At 39.9% G+C, this 16,698-nt stretch overlaps 2 protein-coding genes across 2 annotated transcripts in view; one reads left to right on the forward strand and one right to left on the reverse strand.

The window, feature by feature from the left end:
* The window catches only part of LOC109030582 (protein 5NUC), a 100,105-nt gene extending 94,134 nt beyond the window's left edge, over positions 1–5,971 (reverse strand). Inside the window, exon 1 of the mRNA XM_019041618.2 lies at positions 5,758–5,971. The gene's annotated coding sequence lies outside the window, so the exon portion shown is untranslated. The remainder of the gene's footprint in view (positions 1–5,757) is intronic.
* LOC109030581 (Rap GTPase activating protein radish) overlaps positions 1–16,698 on the forward strand; it is a 240,819-nt gene that overhangs the window by 71,173 nt on the left and 152,948 nt on the right. Inside the window, 2 exon segments of the mRNA XM_072298462.1 lie at positions 3,097–3,131; positions 14,243–14,360. Coding sequence (XP_072154563.1) covers positions 14,326–14,360 — 35 coding nt within the window. The 5' untranslated portion in view covers positions 3,097–3,131; positions 14,243–14,325.

Consider the following 16,698-nt stretch of genomic DNA (forward strand, 5'->3'; position numbering starts at 1 on the left):
GACAAACTGAATTTTAATGTTCGGGTATTTTGTTCGTCCAACTCGTCCTGCGCTGCATCAGAATAAGAACGATATTTATAGTCATCATAGTCGCAATGCCTTTTCATAGGTGCAACTAATTTCTATTCAATAAATATTCAAACACAGTCACCTAGAGTAAGCAAAATTTAGTCATTGACCGGTCATAAATCGGTTAAAGACTCACTAATAATCCCGAGAATAGTCGATTGTAAGAAACACTTGGACGCATTTTACCACCACGGTGTAAAGAGCGCGAATCAGAAACAAGGTTCTGTGCATGTAAGTATGTTGGAGTTTTTTGCCAGCGTGCGTTAAAAATTCAGCATGAAGCTGAAAATCTCAATACAGAGGGGAAAAGCTCATATGAGCACAGTTTTCCCCCAAAGAGATATGCTGTTTGGTGCAACACTAGTTACGTCCATTCAGGAAGGCAACTGCAGACGCGTTTTTGGCTTTGTTGGGCCAATCCTCAGTTTAGTCCACGTTCTACACGTCGGCAAAAATCTCCAACATACTGTCTTACGGCCCGTGCGTTCACCGCAATCAGTTTGTAATTCTGTGTTTTTGCTTACATTTGAACCAAGGGTTCGATATTATATCGAATGGCGTAGCCACTAAATCAATCTATGGGTCACTAGACAAGGTATGCATTGAAGCACTAAGTAGCTTATTTGCTCTTAGGAATTTCACGAGGAAAACGAATGACACAACGGAAACTCTGGAAATCAACTTTAGAAGATAGAGATGTTTACAATTAACATTGGTTCAATGGCTAACATAAAAATGACATTATTTGTATCATCTAACATCCATTCGATCAGTGTTCAAATTACTTGTTAGTATTTCATTCAGGAGTTGGTTTCCGAGCTTCCCGCCGTGTAAATCATTTTCTACGCAAGATTTTGTAGAGAAAACCTGTGAAGTTTTCCTGCAGTTCAGACCTTGTCTAGTTGCCCATGCATTGGCAAAAAATCCAAAATTCACCATCTCATTTTTTCGACGTTATTGCCACACTGTCATTAAAAATATTTAAAATCTTGTCTCATCACACATGCATCAATGTACTCGTACTGTAATTTTTGGGATCTTAAAGGGATCCGTCGAACATTATGTAATCACTAAAAGGGAATTCGTCGAGCGTTATGGACTCATAAAAAGGAGGTCCGTCAAACGTTACGTAATCAGTAAAAGGGAATCCGTCGAGCGTTATGTACTCATTGAAAGGGAATCCGTCGAGCGTTATCTATTCATTGAAAGGGGGTCCATCAAGCGTTATGTAATCATTGAGAGGTTATGCGGGGTTCTGGTACAAGGGGGGGAGTAGGGGGATCAAAAAATCTAAAAAAACGTAACGTAAATGAAATCCGTCGAGCGTTATGTACTCAATAAAGGGAATCCGTCGAGCGTTTTGTACTCATTGAAAGAAGATCTATCAACCGTTACGTAATCATTAAAAGGGAATCCGTCGAGCGTTACGCACTCATTAAGAGGGGGTCCGTCAAGCGTTACGTACTCATTGAAAGGGGGTCCATCAAGCGTTATGTAATCATTGAGAGGTTCTCCGGGTTGCGTTACAAATGAGAAGTAAGGGGATCAAAATGTCTGAAAAGTGCGTGACGTAATTTATGAACGCTCCCAAAATCAGCTCATTAAGCCCGTTATCCTGAACGGCAACCGCGCCCCGGGAATTGCTCCATCGAAACTGCATCGATTCACCGCCATTGATCGGAAGCCGCCACCGAAGTCCGACCGCGAGGCGCTTCGTGTCGTATTAGCCCGCACGGAAGCGCCGCGGCTTAACGAAATTAATTTCGCGCGCGCACCCCCTGCCAAACGCCGGCCCCGACACCTCCCTCCCCCGGCGGGATACCCCGGGTACCCCGCTCCATCTGGCAACGCGGCGATCCCTTTGAGCGTCGGCGGCGGGATCGCACGCTCCAAATGAGCTGCAACACCTTAACCTTTGAGATTTAGAGTCGATTCCGGGACCGATCCCCTGATCCATCGCAATCGCGCCAGTCGCTCCTCGCCGTTCAAAAAAACGCTGTATGAACCCTCAGGCGTTGCCAAATGTCCCTCGATAAAACGCAAATTCCCCGATAAACCCGTCGATATTTTTCTTTCGATTTTTCATATAATTTTGTTCGCGATTTCTCCTATCGTTCCTGAAAATATCAATAAGAAAAATTCATATTTTTCGGTAGAAATAAATGATTACGGGAGGAAATTTGGCAACTCTGGAATGTTCGTACGGCCTTTTTCCTTAGCGCGGCAGTGTTCTCGAATTACGCGCGGGGGGAAAGTGATGGCTCCCGCGAGCAGTTATTTCGAGAGCAGGGAGGGTTCCGCCCCCGGAGAGTGGGTTTCAGGAAAGTTTAAAGCCCGTATCACACGATCAAAGTGGAGCTCTCAAAAAGGCTCATCAGTGGCGTTGCTGACTGTTAGCTTCTCAAAGATCCGCGGGGAAAGAGATAGGGGTTGGGTCCCGACTTGGACATTTCCAATGGAGATGTTGCGTGTGTGTGGAGTTTGCGATTTGACTACTGGTTTTTATGTATAAGTTTGCGAGAAACACGATGGTGTCATTGGTTCTCTCTGAAATTAACTTCCGCACGCTCAAAAAAAGCTCTCAAGTTGAGGCCAAAATGGAGGGGGTATCCCACGCTTCTATTTCATAGAAATGTGTGATCCGTTTCGGGGATTTTCGTCAGAAATAAGCACACAAAATATCTTTAAAAAATCTTAGTCCGAACAGACAGCGACACATTATGATAACGCCGCGCCTTTAATCAGGAATTTCAATGTCTAGAAAAGACATAATCAATAATATCTTATCACCTTTTATCGATCATTTTTAACACTACATTTTCCGTATGGCTAAGGGGTTCGGAATTGAATACTTGCAATAATTTGTGAACACAACGAATACTAAGTTTTGTAAGAGATATAGTGTCAATCTCAAAAATAAAAAAATGATTCAACACAGGCAACAGCGCTTGGCAGCATTATTAAATTATTTTTAAACGTAGAAATTATTTTCGTAATCCTCATTGTGTTTTATTGATTTTATTTCAGGTTATTGTGACCTTTGCGGGAACTACAGACAGAACGTAAGTGAATGAAACACATATTTCCATAATTTTTTTTCAACATGTTCATTCAAACTTAAATCTACTATTGTGGCAAAAAGACACCAGGGCTCATTCCTGAAGATGAAATGATATGCAAGGTCGTGCCTCATTAAAATGCAGCAAATATCCAATGCCTCCTTGTATTTAAAAAGAAATGACTGAACAAGAGCCATAACTCTGGCTGTTGGCACAAAAAACATACAATGTTGCGCATACTAACAGGGTATACACAACTGGTTTTTTGCCAGCATATCATAAAAGGTACAAAATTGGTGAACGCTTGGTTATTAGTGATATTATCTGTAAGGGAAGAATGCTCGAGATTTTCTACTAAAAGTCGACTTTCGCAATTTGAACAAAACAAACAAGTCAGTAAAATACGATGTTTTATATGCAAAGGTGTTAAGTTACTAATTTCGGATTTGGGTTCTAACGCTAATAAATTTGATAGCAATCTGATTCTTGCAAGAAGCAATAAGAGGGAAAAAACGCATTTAAATCGTGACGAACGGTGTTATGTGAGTATTCTAAGAGGTGGACCTCTAACCGGGTAAAGGGATGTCCATATTTTTTGTCAAAAAATGTAAGTTTTCATTCGTTTTACCATATCCAACACCCACCATTGCTTAGTTTTTCGCCTAGGTGACTATAATCATTCTAATTTTGGCGGATTGAATGTATATCAGCGAATTCGATTTGAGCAAAACATCTTTTACGAATGATGTGGTCATGAATTTTTCAGACGAAGGTGAGACGTCTGTCGGGGAAAGCCCCTCTTTTTTGCCGAAAATCCAGGTGAGGATGGGGTATGGACCTAATGAGTAATCTTTTTTCAGTAACGTATCAATTCCTTCTCATTAGCGGTACTCTATGTAGGCTTATGGTTACATATTCAGAGGATAGGAATAATGAGAAAAAGAAGAAGAAGAAAAATCAGACACTTTAATCCAACATGAGACAAAACGTTCGCTGTCTCTCCACAGTTACTGCCGTACTAAGGAAAAACGCCGTATGAACATTCGAGAGTTACCAATTTTCACCGGATAAAAAATTTATTTTTTACAACATTCATGCATATTTTTCCTTGAAATTTTCAGATATTTTATATCAAATTGCGTACAAAATTGTCTGAAAATTTCGGAAAATAGTATTCTCAATTTTCCAAGTAAATACGGGTTTTATCGGAAGGAACTTGGCGACGTTTCAAGGCTCATACGGCGTTCTTCCTTAGCACGGCAGAGTACTCACGAGGCCTCCGCGTACTTTACGTAGTAGAATGAGATCTTCTGATACATGTTAGATCTGCTCACCGTTGCGTCACTGCATGTTATAACTTTCTCTCCAAACATGAACCTGCATACACTACAAATTTACCCAGCTGCGAATAAACTTGTTTAATTCGACGTTTATCCTTTCATACCCTGCACTGTCCAGACACTCGATCTACAAGTTTTTAAAAATATCCGAAGAAGAAGGGAATTTTGTTAGCGTCAAAATGCGAATGCATTAATTGGGAGAAAAATTGATTAATGAAGCATTAATTAGTAGTTCAATGATTATGTTCAATAACAATAGAATGTTATCAACATGGAATCAGCACTTTCCTTTTATTCTCGCAGCGAAAAAAAGAAGAAAAAGTAACAAAGTTGACCATATGATGACAAAAATTATTTCATGTTCAGAGGCTCCATACCAATTTGAAAAGAAGCGCCATTCGCCGGAACTCCAAATTCACGAATTCAGGAAAATGGACCACTAGACAAAGTACGAATTTCAGCATTCTGATTTATGTTCCTTGACCAAAATTTTACGTAGAACACGATGCACACTACAAAAATTACCAAAATCAACTCCTCACGAAGATATTTAATGATTCTTGATGCGTGAATTCAAACCATCCGCTCATGAAAACTCAATGCTCTACGTGATTCACATCGCGCGCTAAACGTTATTATGACAGTCTTTGCGATTTAAAAATCTGGCAACGTCGATCTTGACGCTTTGGCTCAGTTAAAGCAAATTGCTTACATTGCTCGATTGAGAAGCTTGCTGAAACCGTTGTAGTGCGCCATTTGACTCACGTAGAGCTTTGAGTTTCTTGTGAGCGGGCAGTTCAAATTCCTCGTAACCAGTTTGAAATAAAAACGTTAATATCTTCGTTCGGAGTTGGTTTCAGTAATTTTCGTTGCGCGAATCGTGCTCTAGGTGAAATTCTGGTTAAGGGACATGTATCAGATTGCTTAAATTCGTACCTTGTCTAGTGGTCCATTGTGATGTATATTTTTTTTAGGTTCCCTCCCAAAATGTGACGTACAAATTATGCGAAATACATATTTTCTGCGTTATTAAGAGACGATCTTCATAATTCATAGAAAAAAAAAGAAATGTCATTCATTTTTTTAACGATTTTTATTTTTATTTTAAAGTCTCCCTCGTATTTTTTGTTTCACGTCGATCACTTTACACGTGCGCTACAAGTCAATGTATCAAAGATGCATTTACCATCATTTCGCACAACTCTATCTTGTAATGATAAGGAGATCATTATCACTGTCCGGTCATTCTCTTCAGAGCAATTAAAACCCTTAAGTGGAAATTTACTCACCTTTATAAATTCAAAAATCCGTTTCGAGCGAAATCAATCGCTCGTGCTCTTCTCAATCCTTTTCGCGCACGCACACACTCTCAGTTAGCAATTTCCTAACCTCACTCGCGAACGTGGTCCACCCACGACCACTTTAGAATCACAGCTCTGACACGTTCGAGACACCTCGCAACACGCACTGAGCCATCATGCCCAATCGCACTTGGTAAACACATTTCACTGACAAGACAATCATACGATGACATGAAGTGGAGTAGATAATTGAGTCGAGAGCCGGCTTCTTCCTCGTTCTTCTTATTCTTATTATCTTTTTCCCACTTTTTTATTCCTCGCGCTATTCTTCTCTGCAGCAGGGCGCACAATCGCGAATAATTAACGAGGAGTCCTTGAGCCGCATCGGTTATTCATGCCTGTGGCCACAAAAAGCGCGGATTTGCATAAGTTTCGCATTCGAGATGCGCGATTTCCACTCGTCGCGGCAAAGACGTAAGCCTATCGGTGTTTCAGACCACCTCACCTGCATCATAGCATACCGCAATGAGGGAAGATGGGGGGGGGGGGTTCTCGGAGGCGGGAAAGTCTGGCAAAGGCGAAGGCAAAAATTGGAGCTGTCTCTGGTTGAACTTCAGTGGACTTTGGAGTAATACCAGATTGCAAAAGGATTGAACTCGGTAGGAAAGGAGATCCCACCAGCGGTTGCCAGTTCTCTCTTCAAAGTTTATTAATTTTTGCTCCATAGCTAAGTCGTTTGGTCTCGGTTGGTTTTGTGCTATTTTTATCACCGATTTAAACTAACTGGTGGAACTTTCTGCAAAAAAGCACCTGCTCATAAAATCAGTGTATATTAACATCGGGTATACTTAGGCTTCTATTGACATTGAATAAAAGGTAGAGAGAAGTTTGGCAATAGGAGATTTGAGATGGAGCATATCTGTAGAATACGATTCAAATAATGTGCACTATCCTGTTAAATCCAGATATACTCTACATTTTTAGTCTTTTGACTCCTTTTACAACTGCATGCTCTCTACTCTGTAGAATGGATTATGAAATAAAATTCCCTCGTCGCGTCGGTAGACCTTTATCCATGGAATCAGGTCCACTTTCATAAGGCTTGAATCCACCGTATGTATACATGTCACATTGAATATGTGAAAAATATTCTATTCTTAGAAGTTCCCGAGGGAAATAGGGAGCGTATTTACCTATTGAGCAATCAAAAAAATACATTGATATCCATGTTTGGATTCTGCCCAGCGAAGAGTGATAGTTCCGAGAAAATATTAATTCCGCTCCAGAAATCTCTGTAAAACACTCAGGTCGTTCGACAACTGTTTATACTTTAGAGTGAAATTCTCAGAAAAGTGGAGGCTTCCAAATAAGATACACTGTATTAAAAGAACTAACCCAACTATGTTGCAACGATGTAGTGAAGGAAATCAAATAGAGGATAAAAGAATTTTACATCAAATAGACTACATTTTGCATTTTTAAACAACAGTTTTTGGCTCATCCCAAAAAAGCACATATTATCATGGGAAAAGTAACGGCTTGTATGTCGTCACTAAAACGAACCAGAAATTGTAGTTCCCAATTGCAAAATGTAGTCCAAATAGCAATTTTCCATTACAAAATGCAGTACAAATGAAAATGGCCCCACATGGTCGTTCCCCTTGTGTCCACCATTCACTAAAACTGGTTTGGATGTATACCATACTGCTCACCGTGAAAATGCCAACTTTTTGCTATGTGCCACTTGTCGCGTAGAATATTTTTAGAGCTTCGTTCAGCAACGAAATAACTACATCGTTACGTCACGGGGGTACGAACGGCAGACCGCGAGCAACAAACTTGGGGCACGGTGGCAAGCTACAGGTCGCGAAATCCAACTGCGGCATCTCGGCGAAGGCGCGATGAGCGACGCCTCGAAGCTCCTCGACACACCAGACCGGTTGCTCTGGATTCTGATCACTGATTTAATTTATCAGTCGAGCACGCAAACAGCAGGCGGCACGATCAGCGCGCGGCGCCTGGCGAGGGGGCCAGGGAGATTGTTTGGCACGGGACGGGGGGACTGCTTGGCAGGGGACGGAGAGAGGGAGGCTGGAGCTTTGGACCTTCACAGTCTTGTAACTGAAATGGGCAGTAACGACAAACTTATCAAAATTGTCTTTTGTTTAAAATTCCACTGATTCCATTAGAGGCACTGACTGATTATGCTAAAGCAACACAATTCTCAAATTTCTTTTGCCGTTTTCTCGGACAAAGACGAAATACAATTCGCGACGTACACTGGAAAAAAAAGAATCATAAATTTGCGCCAAAAGATTTCTTCTAAATCAAGATTGCTGGTAATATAAGCTAACTTTTTGCTTAACCCGCAACAATTATTTAGGTGTTAATTTCAACTCTGTAAAATTTTCACCAGCAAATTGTACTTTACGTCTCGTGTACGATTCCGACTGAAAATTTTGCTGATTTATCTTACTGATTACGCCGAAAATGAGCCTAATTTTGGACAGAAATTGCGCAGCAATGTAATGCCAAGAATGGGATTATTTGAGTCAATTTTGAAACCTTGGAGTGGACAATCAGGCGTCGGATCGACGTGACCACATTTAACGCTACACATATTTTCACTGGCAAATGTGTTTTTACTAAGAATCTCGACAAGAAAAGGCAGCTTAAAGCAAAGATCAAGAAAATTTTGGCGGCAAATAAGATTTGCTTAATCAAGAATTTGCTGGTTAATATAAGCTACTTTTTTGCTTAACCCGGCCAAGCATTATTTTTCTTGAATCAAGAAAAGGTCAGCTTAAAGCGATAGATTCTTCAGAAGTTCAAGCAATTAGTCATGCTTGATCCAAGCTACTTTTTTTTTCAGTGTACGATGGCCAATCCTAGCTCCCTTGAAAATAATCCGAGGCGTAAATAACTAGAAATAAGGCAAATGTGGAGGTCAGCGAAGCCCGAAAAAAGTTAGGAAGTCGGGTAATCGGATTGAATAAAGAGTAAATGCACATGAGGTAATCGCACCCTGCGATCCTCGACGAATCATCCACCCAACTTGCGTTTCTCCGAAGCTACTCTCAAGTTTGTATCCCTGCTCCCTTATTTACGCACTGTCCACATCAAGTTGTCGAAACCCGCGAACAATTTACGAAGCTGAAAGCAAATGCAAGTAACAGAATTTCGTCGGCGTCATCTTAATTTAACTCACTCAGAGAACCAGAGCACTCGGAGGGTTCGTAGAATTGAATCACCCCATTCGTAATTTCTTGGGAATTTATCCTATCTCGCCTTTAATTGCAATCAAAGATTAATCAAAGTGAGCAGGAGGATCAACAGAGGGTTGCAGAAACTTTATGCAGATTGGATTAATAATGCACAGGTATTTGAGCATTTACGGGGCTAACTTCGCAGCCACATCAATTTCCAATGAGTCTCCGTAAGTTGTCCGCTTCCAGCCATAAAATTTCTCGAGAATAGTTATTCTGGAAAATAGCTTTACTGTGCGGCGCATTAAGAAGAGAATCCAGCTAAGATGCCAAAGAAGAGGATGATCTAATGCCACGTCTCCACTTTGCATATCACAAATAATGTCGCAATACGTGCTTATGGTGTGATAAAAATCGTTGTTTTATATTTCTTGACTTAATTTGTCGCGTCCAAAAGCAAAATGAAAGCCCAAAAGACATCACTCACATGCACCTCAGGTTTTTCTTACATATGTGTTGAATTCAATGTGATCATAAAAGAATCAGCATTTTATTCTTTAAAATACATACATTAGACAGTGGCGTGGCGTGAATTGCGATGTATCGATTGTTATGTCATTTAAACCTATAATAAAGAATCGATTATTAAGTTGTCCGCTGCGAACACCCTGTTTATCGATCCTTTTCTATACGTTTAAATTGCATAACAATCGATATATCGCAAAGCACGCCACGCCACTGACATTAGAGTCCACGCCGAGCTCTCATTTAGTTAGAAGGCGCTTATAAATCTCCATTATTTCTAATATGTTCAATGAAACAAAGGGATATAGCCCGTAGCATGATATAGAAATATGAGAGAGAAAAAAATGGGTAACTAATGACTAATAAGGCTAAAATACATGAATGTTAAAGTATTAACATATTTATGGATCCTGAAAACCCCATTATCAACCGAACAATAATACAAAATGACTATAAATGCTTCAAAAAAAAAACGAATAACACCTTATATTTTAGCCCTTTTTTTATGTTTCTCCCTCCCTTTTCTGTTGATGAGTAGACACCTTTTTTAAGCTACCCTATGTGCTCATCTCAAGGTCAGAAAGGTTTAAAGAAAAGGCAAAAAGACGGCTCGAGAGTTTTTGAATAGTAGCATCAACGAAAGATGCCTATCCGCATGCCAATTTTCTTCCTTTCTCAGGAATTTTGCTGTCAGGGAAAATATTTATCTGCGCGCGTTTGAGCGAGGGCCCTTCGCGGAGTACCCAGTGCATAAATATTTACTCAGATTTTAATATCCGAGAGGCTTTTGTCAAACAGATGCGTTTTTGCTCTTTGCGTGGCCTTTATTTATCAACGTTATCCTCCCCTGACCACTGATCTTTTTCCCCCCTGAATTTTTATAAATTTCAGCTTCATGACTTAGGACTTCTCGTGCTATACATAGTGGTAAATCGTGCGTTATCAAGCAAAATCATTTTTCCTCAGACGGATGACATGTAGAAAAATCTGGAGTAGATTATGAAAGAGATCAGAGACTTAAGTTAATATTTCGCTCGTCCGCCACGTGACATACAGGGGCTAAGTGCACTGCATTTTGCAAAAAGGAACCAAGAGCTTTCCAGTGTCGCTATAATATTGTGCAACGATTTTTACTTTACAAATATAAACTGACCTCTTAAACAAGTTTAACCTCGACTTATTCCGCAATGAAGTATGGATTCACGACAAAAATTATCACTGTGAATTTAATTTCTTGCATGATTTCAATAGTTTTATTGCATAGAATGTGAGTTGCGCAATTCTAGAAACATTGGAATGCTCGTTGTTCTTTATTGTATAATGAAATCCAAGTATCACTAGTCTAGCTGGAGGATAGTATATTTTTATCTCACCAAATAATATATGCTCTTAGTTCTGTAAGGAATTGAACCTTTAAGCAGAAATAACAATCTATGATGATAAGAAACTTTGAAAACTCATACGTTAATGTTTGAAATTACAAGGTCATCGTATATGTTCTTTCAAAAGGAATGTGTCACGTCTTCATACTGCCGCGCTAAGGAAGAACGCCGTATGAACAAAGTTGGCTTCAGGCGTTGCCAAATTTCCTTTGATGACATACGAATTTCCTGGTAAACTTATGAATATCTCTCTTCCAATTTTTCAGATAATTTTGTTCACAATTTCACCTGAAGTTCCTGAAAATTTCAAAGAAAAGTATTCATAACTTTTTTCAAAAATAAACATTTTATCGAAGGAAGTTTGGCAACTCTCGAATGTTCTTATGGCGTTTTTCCTTAGCACGGCAGCATAACTCCCGGGATTTCTATTGTTCTGCGTAGTTAATAAATGAAGTAAAAGAAAATATTTTTGTTTTGGAGTTGACTTATTCCGAGCCAACATTTGCTCCGGATTGGGCTCGAGAAAAAGGCCTCATTGGCTAAAGAGGTATGTTATGAATGTAGACAGTACAAAATTCGCTGGGTTGGGGTGTGAGAGAAGTTTTAGGCCGGATACCGGACGCCGGATATACAGTGGTGAAAGAGTGAAAGTGTGTCATTCCTCACTCAGTGTCCGAGTAATGCAGAACTACAAGAATGTGAGATAATGGAGACCTACCTCGAGAAGCTTATGCTGCCACGCTAAGGGAAAACGCCGTATAAACCCTCAGACTTTGCCAAATTCCCTTCGATAAAATACGAATTTACTGGGAGAGGCTGTTAATCTTTTTCCTCAAATTTTTCAGACAGTTTTGCTCGCAATTTAATCTAAAATATCTGAGAATTTCAAGCAAAATATGCATAACTTCCCCCATCCATAACATCCGGGGAAATTTAGCAACCCCTCGAATGTTCATACGAAGTAATTCCTTAACACGCGTTGCTTTACAAATGATAGACAGCCACCTGATGATTTGCCTCGAGAGGCAGAAATGTAATACCTCATTTTTTTCCGAGGCACAAAGCTCATCTCTCTTCCCACTGAATTGCCCAGGGAACCCTCTATCCATACAGCTTCACCAAAAAGAAAGTACTAATCCACTAGAGTAACTTCATAGGGGGAGTATGGACGCTTGGTCCCATGGAGGGCTAAAGGGCCCAAAAATGGCGGCGCTTTGTTTTGGTTTTTGAGAATGGGAGGGGCGGGGGCGGGGGTCACGGTCGACTTCTGACGGTTATCACCAACCCCACTTGCTGCCAATCTTAGGCCTTGTCTCCACGAGCCGTTTCACGAGATTTGTCCCAGGGAAAAATCCCACTTATGAAGTTGGGAATTTCCCAGTACCAAGTATGGTACTTGCACTCCTAGGACCCACTGGGAGAAGAAGAAGAAGTGAAAACGAATTGTGCGATATTTTATTCATTACTACATTGTTCATGTTTGTTTAGTTAAAATAATGTGTCTAATTGTCAATTGAGTGCAATTATCATTTTAATCCCGGTTAAATACTCGACTTTAACTAATTTATCTTTCCGCGCAAACTAGTCACAGGACTGTATGAGCCCCGTCCCGTGGAGACGGTAACTGGGAAAAATCCCAGAAGTTTCAATCCTGCGATTCGAACTTGGGACAAATCTCATGAAAACACCCCGTGGAGACAAGGCCTTGCTATATCTAAAATGATTTTTCTCGAAAATAGCACGCAATAGAGATGTTGCATGTGTGAGGAATTTGCGATTTGACTGTTGATTCTTATGTAAAAGTTAGCGAGAAACACGATGGTGCCACTGGTTTTATCTGAAATCAACTCCCAAGCTCAAAAAAAGCTCTCAAAATGAGCCCAAAATGGAGGGGATATCCCACCCTATCCTGAGAGTCCACCTCTACATCAAGACTAACTCTCCATGCAAAGATAGGGAGCAAATACATTGACAGGGCTGCCACTTTATTTTGGGTCTCCAGAACTGAAAACACGGCAACACTGCTACTGTATTTGCTCCCTATCTTTGCGTGGAGAGTTTGTTTTGATGTAGAGGTGGACTCTCAGGGTTGGGTGGGATATCCCCTCCATTTTGGTCTCACTTTGAGAGCTTTTTTTGTGCTTTGGAGATGATTTCAGAGAAAACCAGTGGCACCATCTTGTTTCTTGCGAACTTATACATAAGAATCAACAGTCAAATCGCAAATTCCTCACACATGCAACATCTCCATTAGCCGTAAAACTATGTAATAATAATGTAAGAATGCATTTGAGTCTTTTATATGGGTGATTTCACGATAATAGGCATAGTCGTGTCGCCGTGGGTTCTGAACGACATAGGGCAAAACGATTGAAAACCAAATTAATTAATCAATAGGAATGATGTCCCTGAACCTATCCATGCTAAAAAATATGATGAATTATTATTATATTTAATAATATGAGACTTTAAAGGCTGAAAATGTCCGGTCGGTTACGCGTCGCCAACCCCGATTTTGAAGCAAAAGAGCAATTTGCGGTAACATATCAGTACTGATCATGAACTCTTTGGCAATATTTGCTGAAAAGAGACTCTAGTGTTCAAGAAAATTGCCAGTTTGAACTGAAATGTTTATTATTGAGCGAGAAAAGTCATAAGAAAGAGATGTCGCCACATTTGGCGACAAATTTTTGCAGTTGTATTAAGTGCAGTGTTTATCTCGCCAGATGGAGTCAGGAGTTTCAAAACTGCCATCAAATTGTTCGCTGAAGTCTTCTTGACAAAACCATTACTGATAAGTCAGTTTTTTTTACAATGAAAACTTAAATTATTATGAAAACCAGTGATTTTTACGTGTGTAGCACTAATTCCTCACTACGCAAAAACCTCAATTTAATAGTATTAAACTAAAACGAAGTCTCCAAAGTCTAGAAAACTTTTAAGGCAGCATTAATTCCACCTCATAACTCAAGAATTGCCAAGTTTCATCTTTTGTATCATCTTTAATCTCACATTTTTGAGTGTCGGTTACGCTGTGTCTGTTACGTAACCGACACAATTTGGCAGGGCCGCCATGTTTGCGTGGACCTCCAGCAGTCCCGCGGGAAGCGCTGATACCTGATTCAATGGCTTGTTTATCAATCACTTTAACTTTGCACTGAATCAAAATAGAGCGTGCCAAAGCTGGAAAAAGGAAGTTTAATACCTTTAGAATGAGGTAATGAAATCCTGTTAAAATTGGTGCACTTTTATTTCTCAGGTATTTCATATTTTAACTATTCCTGTTATCGTGAAATCACCCATATCCAGTTGAATGGAAACTCATCCTCTGATTATTTCAGTAATGTTGTTCTGTTTCAGTATGAGGCGCTTTCGGAATGATGGAGTCCTGGCGATCGAGGGCTGGAGAGGCCATGGTCTATAGCCGGCGGGAATAATGAGACATGGTTCAAAAACCGGGCCGTCTTCGTCACTACAGGTCGACACAGACACTATTCCGTTCTCAGCTTGAGTTGAGATCACCAAAGCGCCAGAGAGCACGCTCTTGTCTTGCTTTGCTTCCCTCAGTTCCTTTCCGCCAGTTTGTTTTGCAGACTGCCTTTCTTTGGCTTCTGGTACGGATTGCCTCTTCACTCTTCACACCTTCACTGCAGGGCTTATCTAGACCACATTTTGTAATAAGGAGCTACAGTTCCTAGAGTACCTACGTAAGGAGAGTACTGACCAAAGACATAAAGACGGAGTGCTCGTTTCTAAAAGCACGGGGAAAAAGTGAAGCCTGGTTTGTCGCAGGGTGCTTGTGTGAGTGTGTAAATGAGCGCGGGAATCCATGGCGGCAAACGGAAATTTGATTTGAACTTGTCCTCCTGATTTTTCCACATTTCTTCTTCGAAACGTATTTTAAATGCCTAAAACGAATATATTAAGAAAGTTGGGACTGCGAATTTTTATAATACGCTTACTTTTTCTCGGTAACAGGCAGTAATCTCAGATAAAGTTAGTTTTTTTTCTGCTCATTGTGGTTCTGCCGGTTCCAACAGGCCGTTACAGTCGTAGATGACCGTTACTCCTAAATGAAATTAATCAGTCGAAAACGGACCAAAAGTAACCTAAAGTTAAAAAAAATATGAGTGGGTAAGTGAATTTCGGCAAAAATCAACCTAGAATACTTTGTTTCCGCAATTTTATTTAGTTCCCGCCCTACTTTTGAATTTCAAACTTGCCCCGATTTCGCCGCCAATCCTCTAGCCAATAGTAGAGGTGATTGAAAAGAAGCTTCATTTTTTGCTTTTAGTGATCCGTCTTCGTGTCTTTGGTACCTACGTAAGGAGAGTACTGACATATCGGTGCGATTTTGAGGTTGAGCCTGTGTCACACTATCAAAATACTCCATCAAAATGTCAAGGGCAAGTGCTGTGATTTGGTCCAAGTCATCGAATAAGCCAATCACAACTCCTGACCTTGATATTTGGATGGTTAGCTTTGATAGTGTGACACAGGCTTTAGATCATGGAGCTTTTAGGGCCCAAGAGAGCAGCCAACCTGTGACTTAAAATTATCCAGAGTGATTTATCATTACAATTGTTACGACTCGTTGTTAGTAAAGCACGTATTTGACTTAACTGTGTGCTTAAATTGACTCATTTCTTCGGCAGAACGCTCATTTTTTAACATTCCTGGCATCTTGGTTCGATCCTAGAATCTGAAGATTGGCAGTGACATTTTTTTGTGTTAGAGAGTTGGCATTCCTCTTAGGCCCTAAAAGCTCTATTTTTCGACGTTTCCGTACTCTCTCGATGTAAGTACTCTAACTATTCCTAGCTAATTTCAGGAGAAAATTATGTGAAATTAGTGGTTCTATGTAGATACTTGCTTTTATGGATAAGCCAAAAATGGCACTTCCTTATTACAAAATATAGTCCTTATAATCTTTTGCGTGCATTTTTTTAGGATTAAGGCATGTTTACAGAGATATCAAGAGGTACAACTGCCAGAGATTACAAGGTATTAAAATCGAGAAGGTAAAATTGAGAGGAACTTAAACAAAAGTCAGTGCAACGATCGTTATAGCTCTCACTTATCAAGGGACTCATTTTTGGCGTGATGGCTAGCAGCAGAAACAGCTCAAATAGGCATTTTGTCATACATTGTATGTGTAATTGCTTATTTGAGCCAGTACGGCTGGAACCTTGATAACTTGGAAAATCAGTAGTTGATTAAGTGGCCCATGCAATTGTTTGGATAACTTCCGTCACTATTTTCCACCATTGGGTATTAAACCCCCTTTCCTTTATCGTTAAGTTCCTCAAGATTTTAATCTATATAGAAATTCAAGTGTCAGTGTATACCTGTGAGTTTCCCAGTGTTTGACTAAAGTTGAGACAATTTTTTATGTACACTAGACTCTGCCAGCTGAACTGAAGTTTGGTTACTTGAGCTTTAGAATCGATCTAATATTTGGAACGCATTTATTTCCTAAATTCGGAGAGTTTTTTTGTGCAACGCAGGGTCTTTTCTTTTATACAGTCAGTATTCGCCACATAATTTGTTAAACTCATGTTTACAAGACTAAAAGAAAGGGTTAAATATCTTCTCTTTTTTTGAATATCATTTTGAATTGTAGTAAAATATCGCGTAAAACTATAAGCGCACTCTCCTTTTCGCCATTCATCAGTGTGATTGTTCCCGCATGAAAATGGCTGCTTGTCCAATGAGAAAGCGTATTAAGTGACCTAATTGTTGAATTTGCATCTTTACACTGGTGTTTACAAGAAAAAAAGAAATAAATAATACGAATAACAGCTGCAGTCAAGGAA

Source organism: Bemisia tabaci, chromosome 3 (genome assembly GCF_918797505.1).
Source record: "Bemisia tabaci chromosome 3, PGI_BMITA_v3".
Classification (NCBI taxonomy): Eukaryota; Metazoa; Arthropoda; class Insecta; order Hemiptera; family Aleyrodidae; genus Bemisia; species Bemisia tabaci.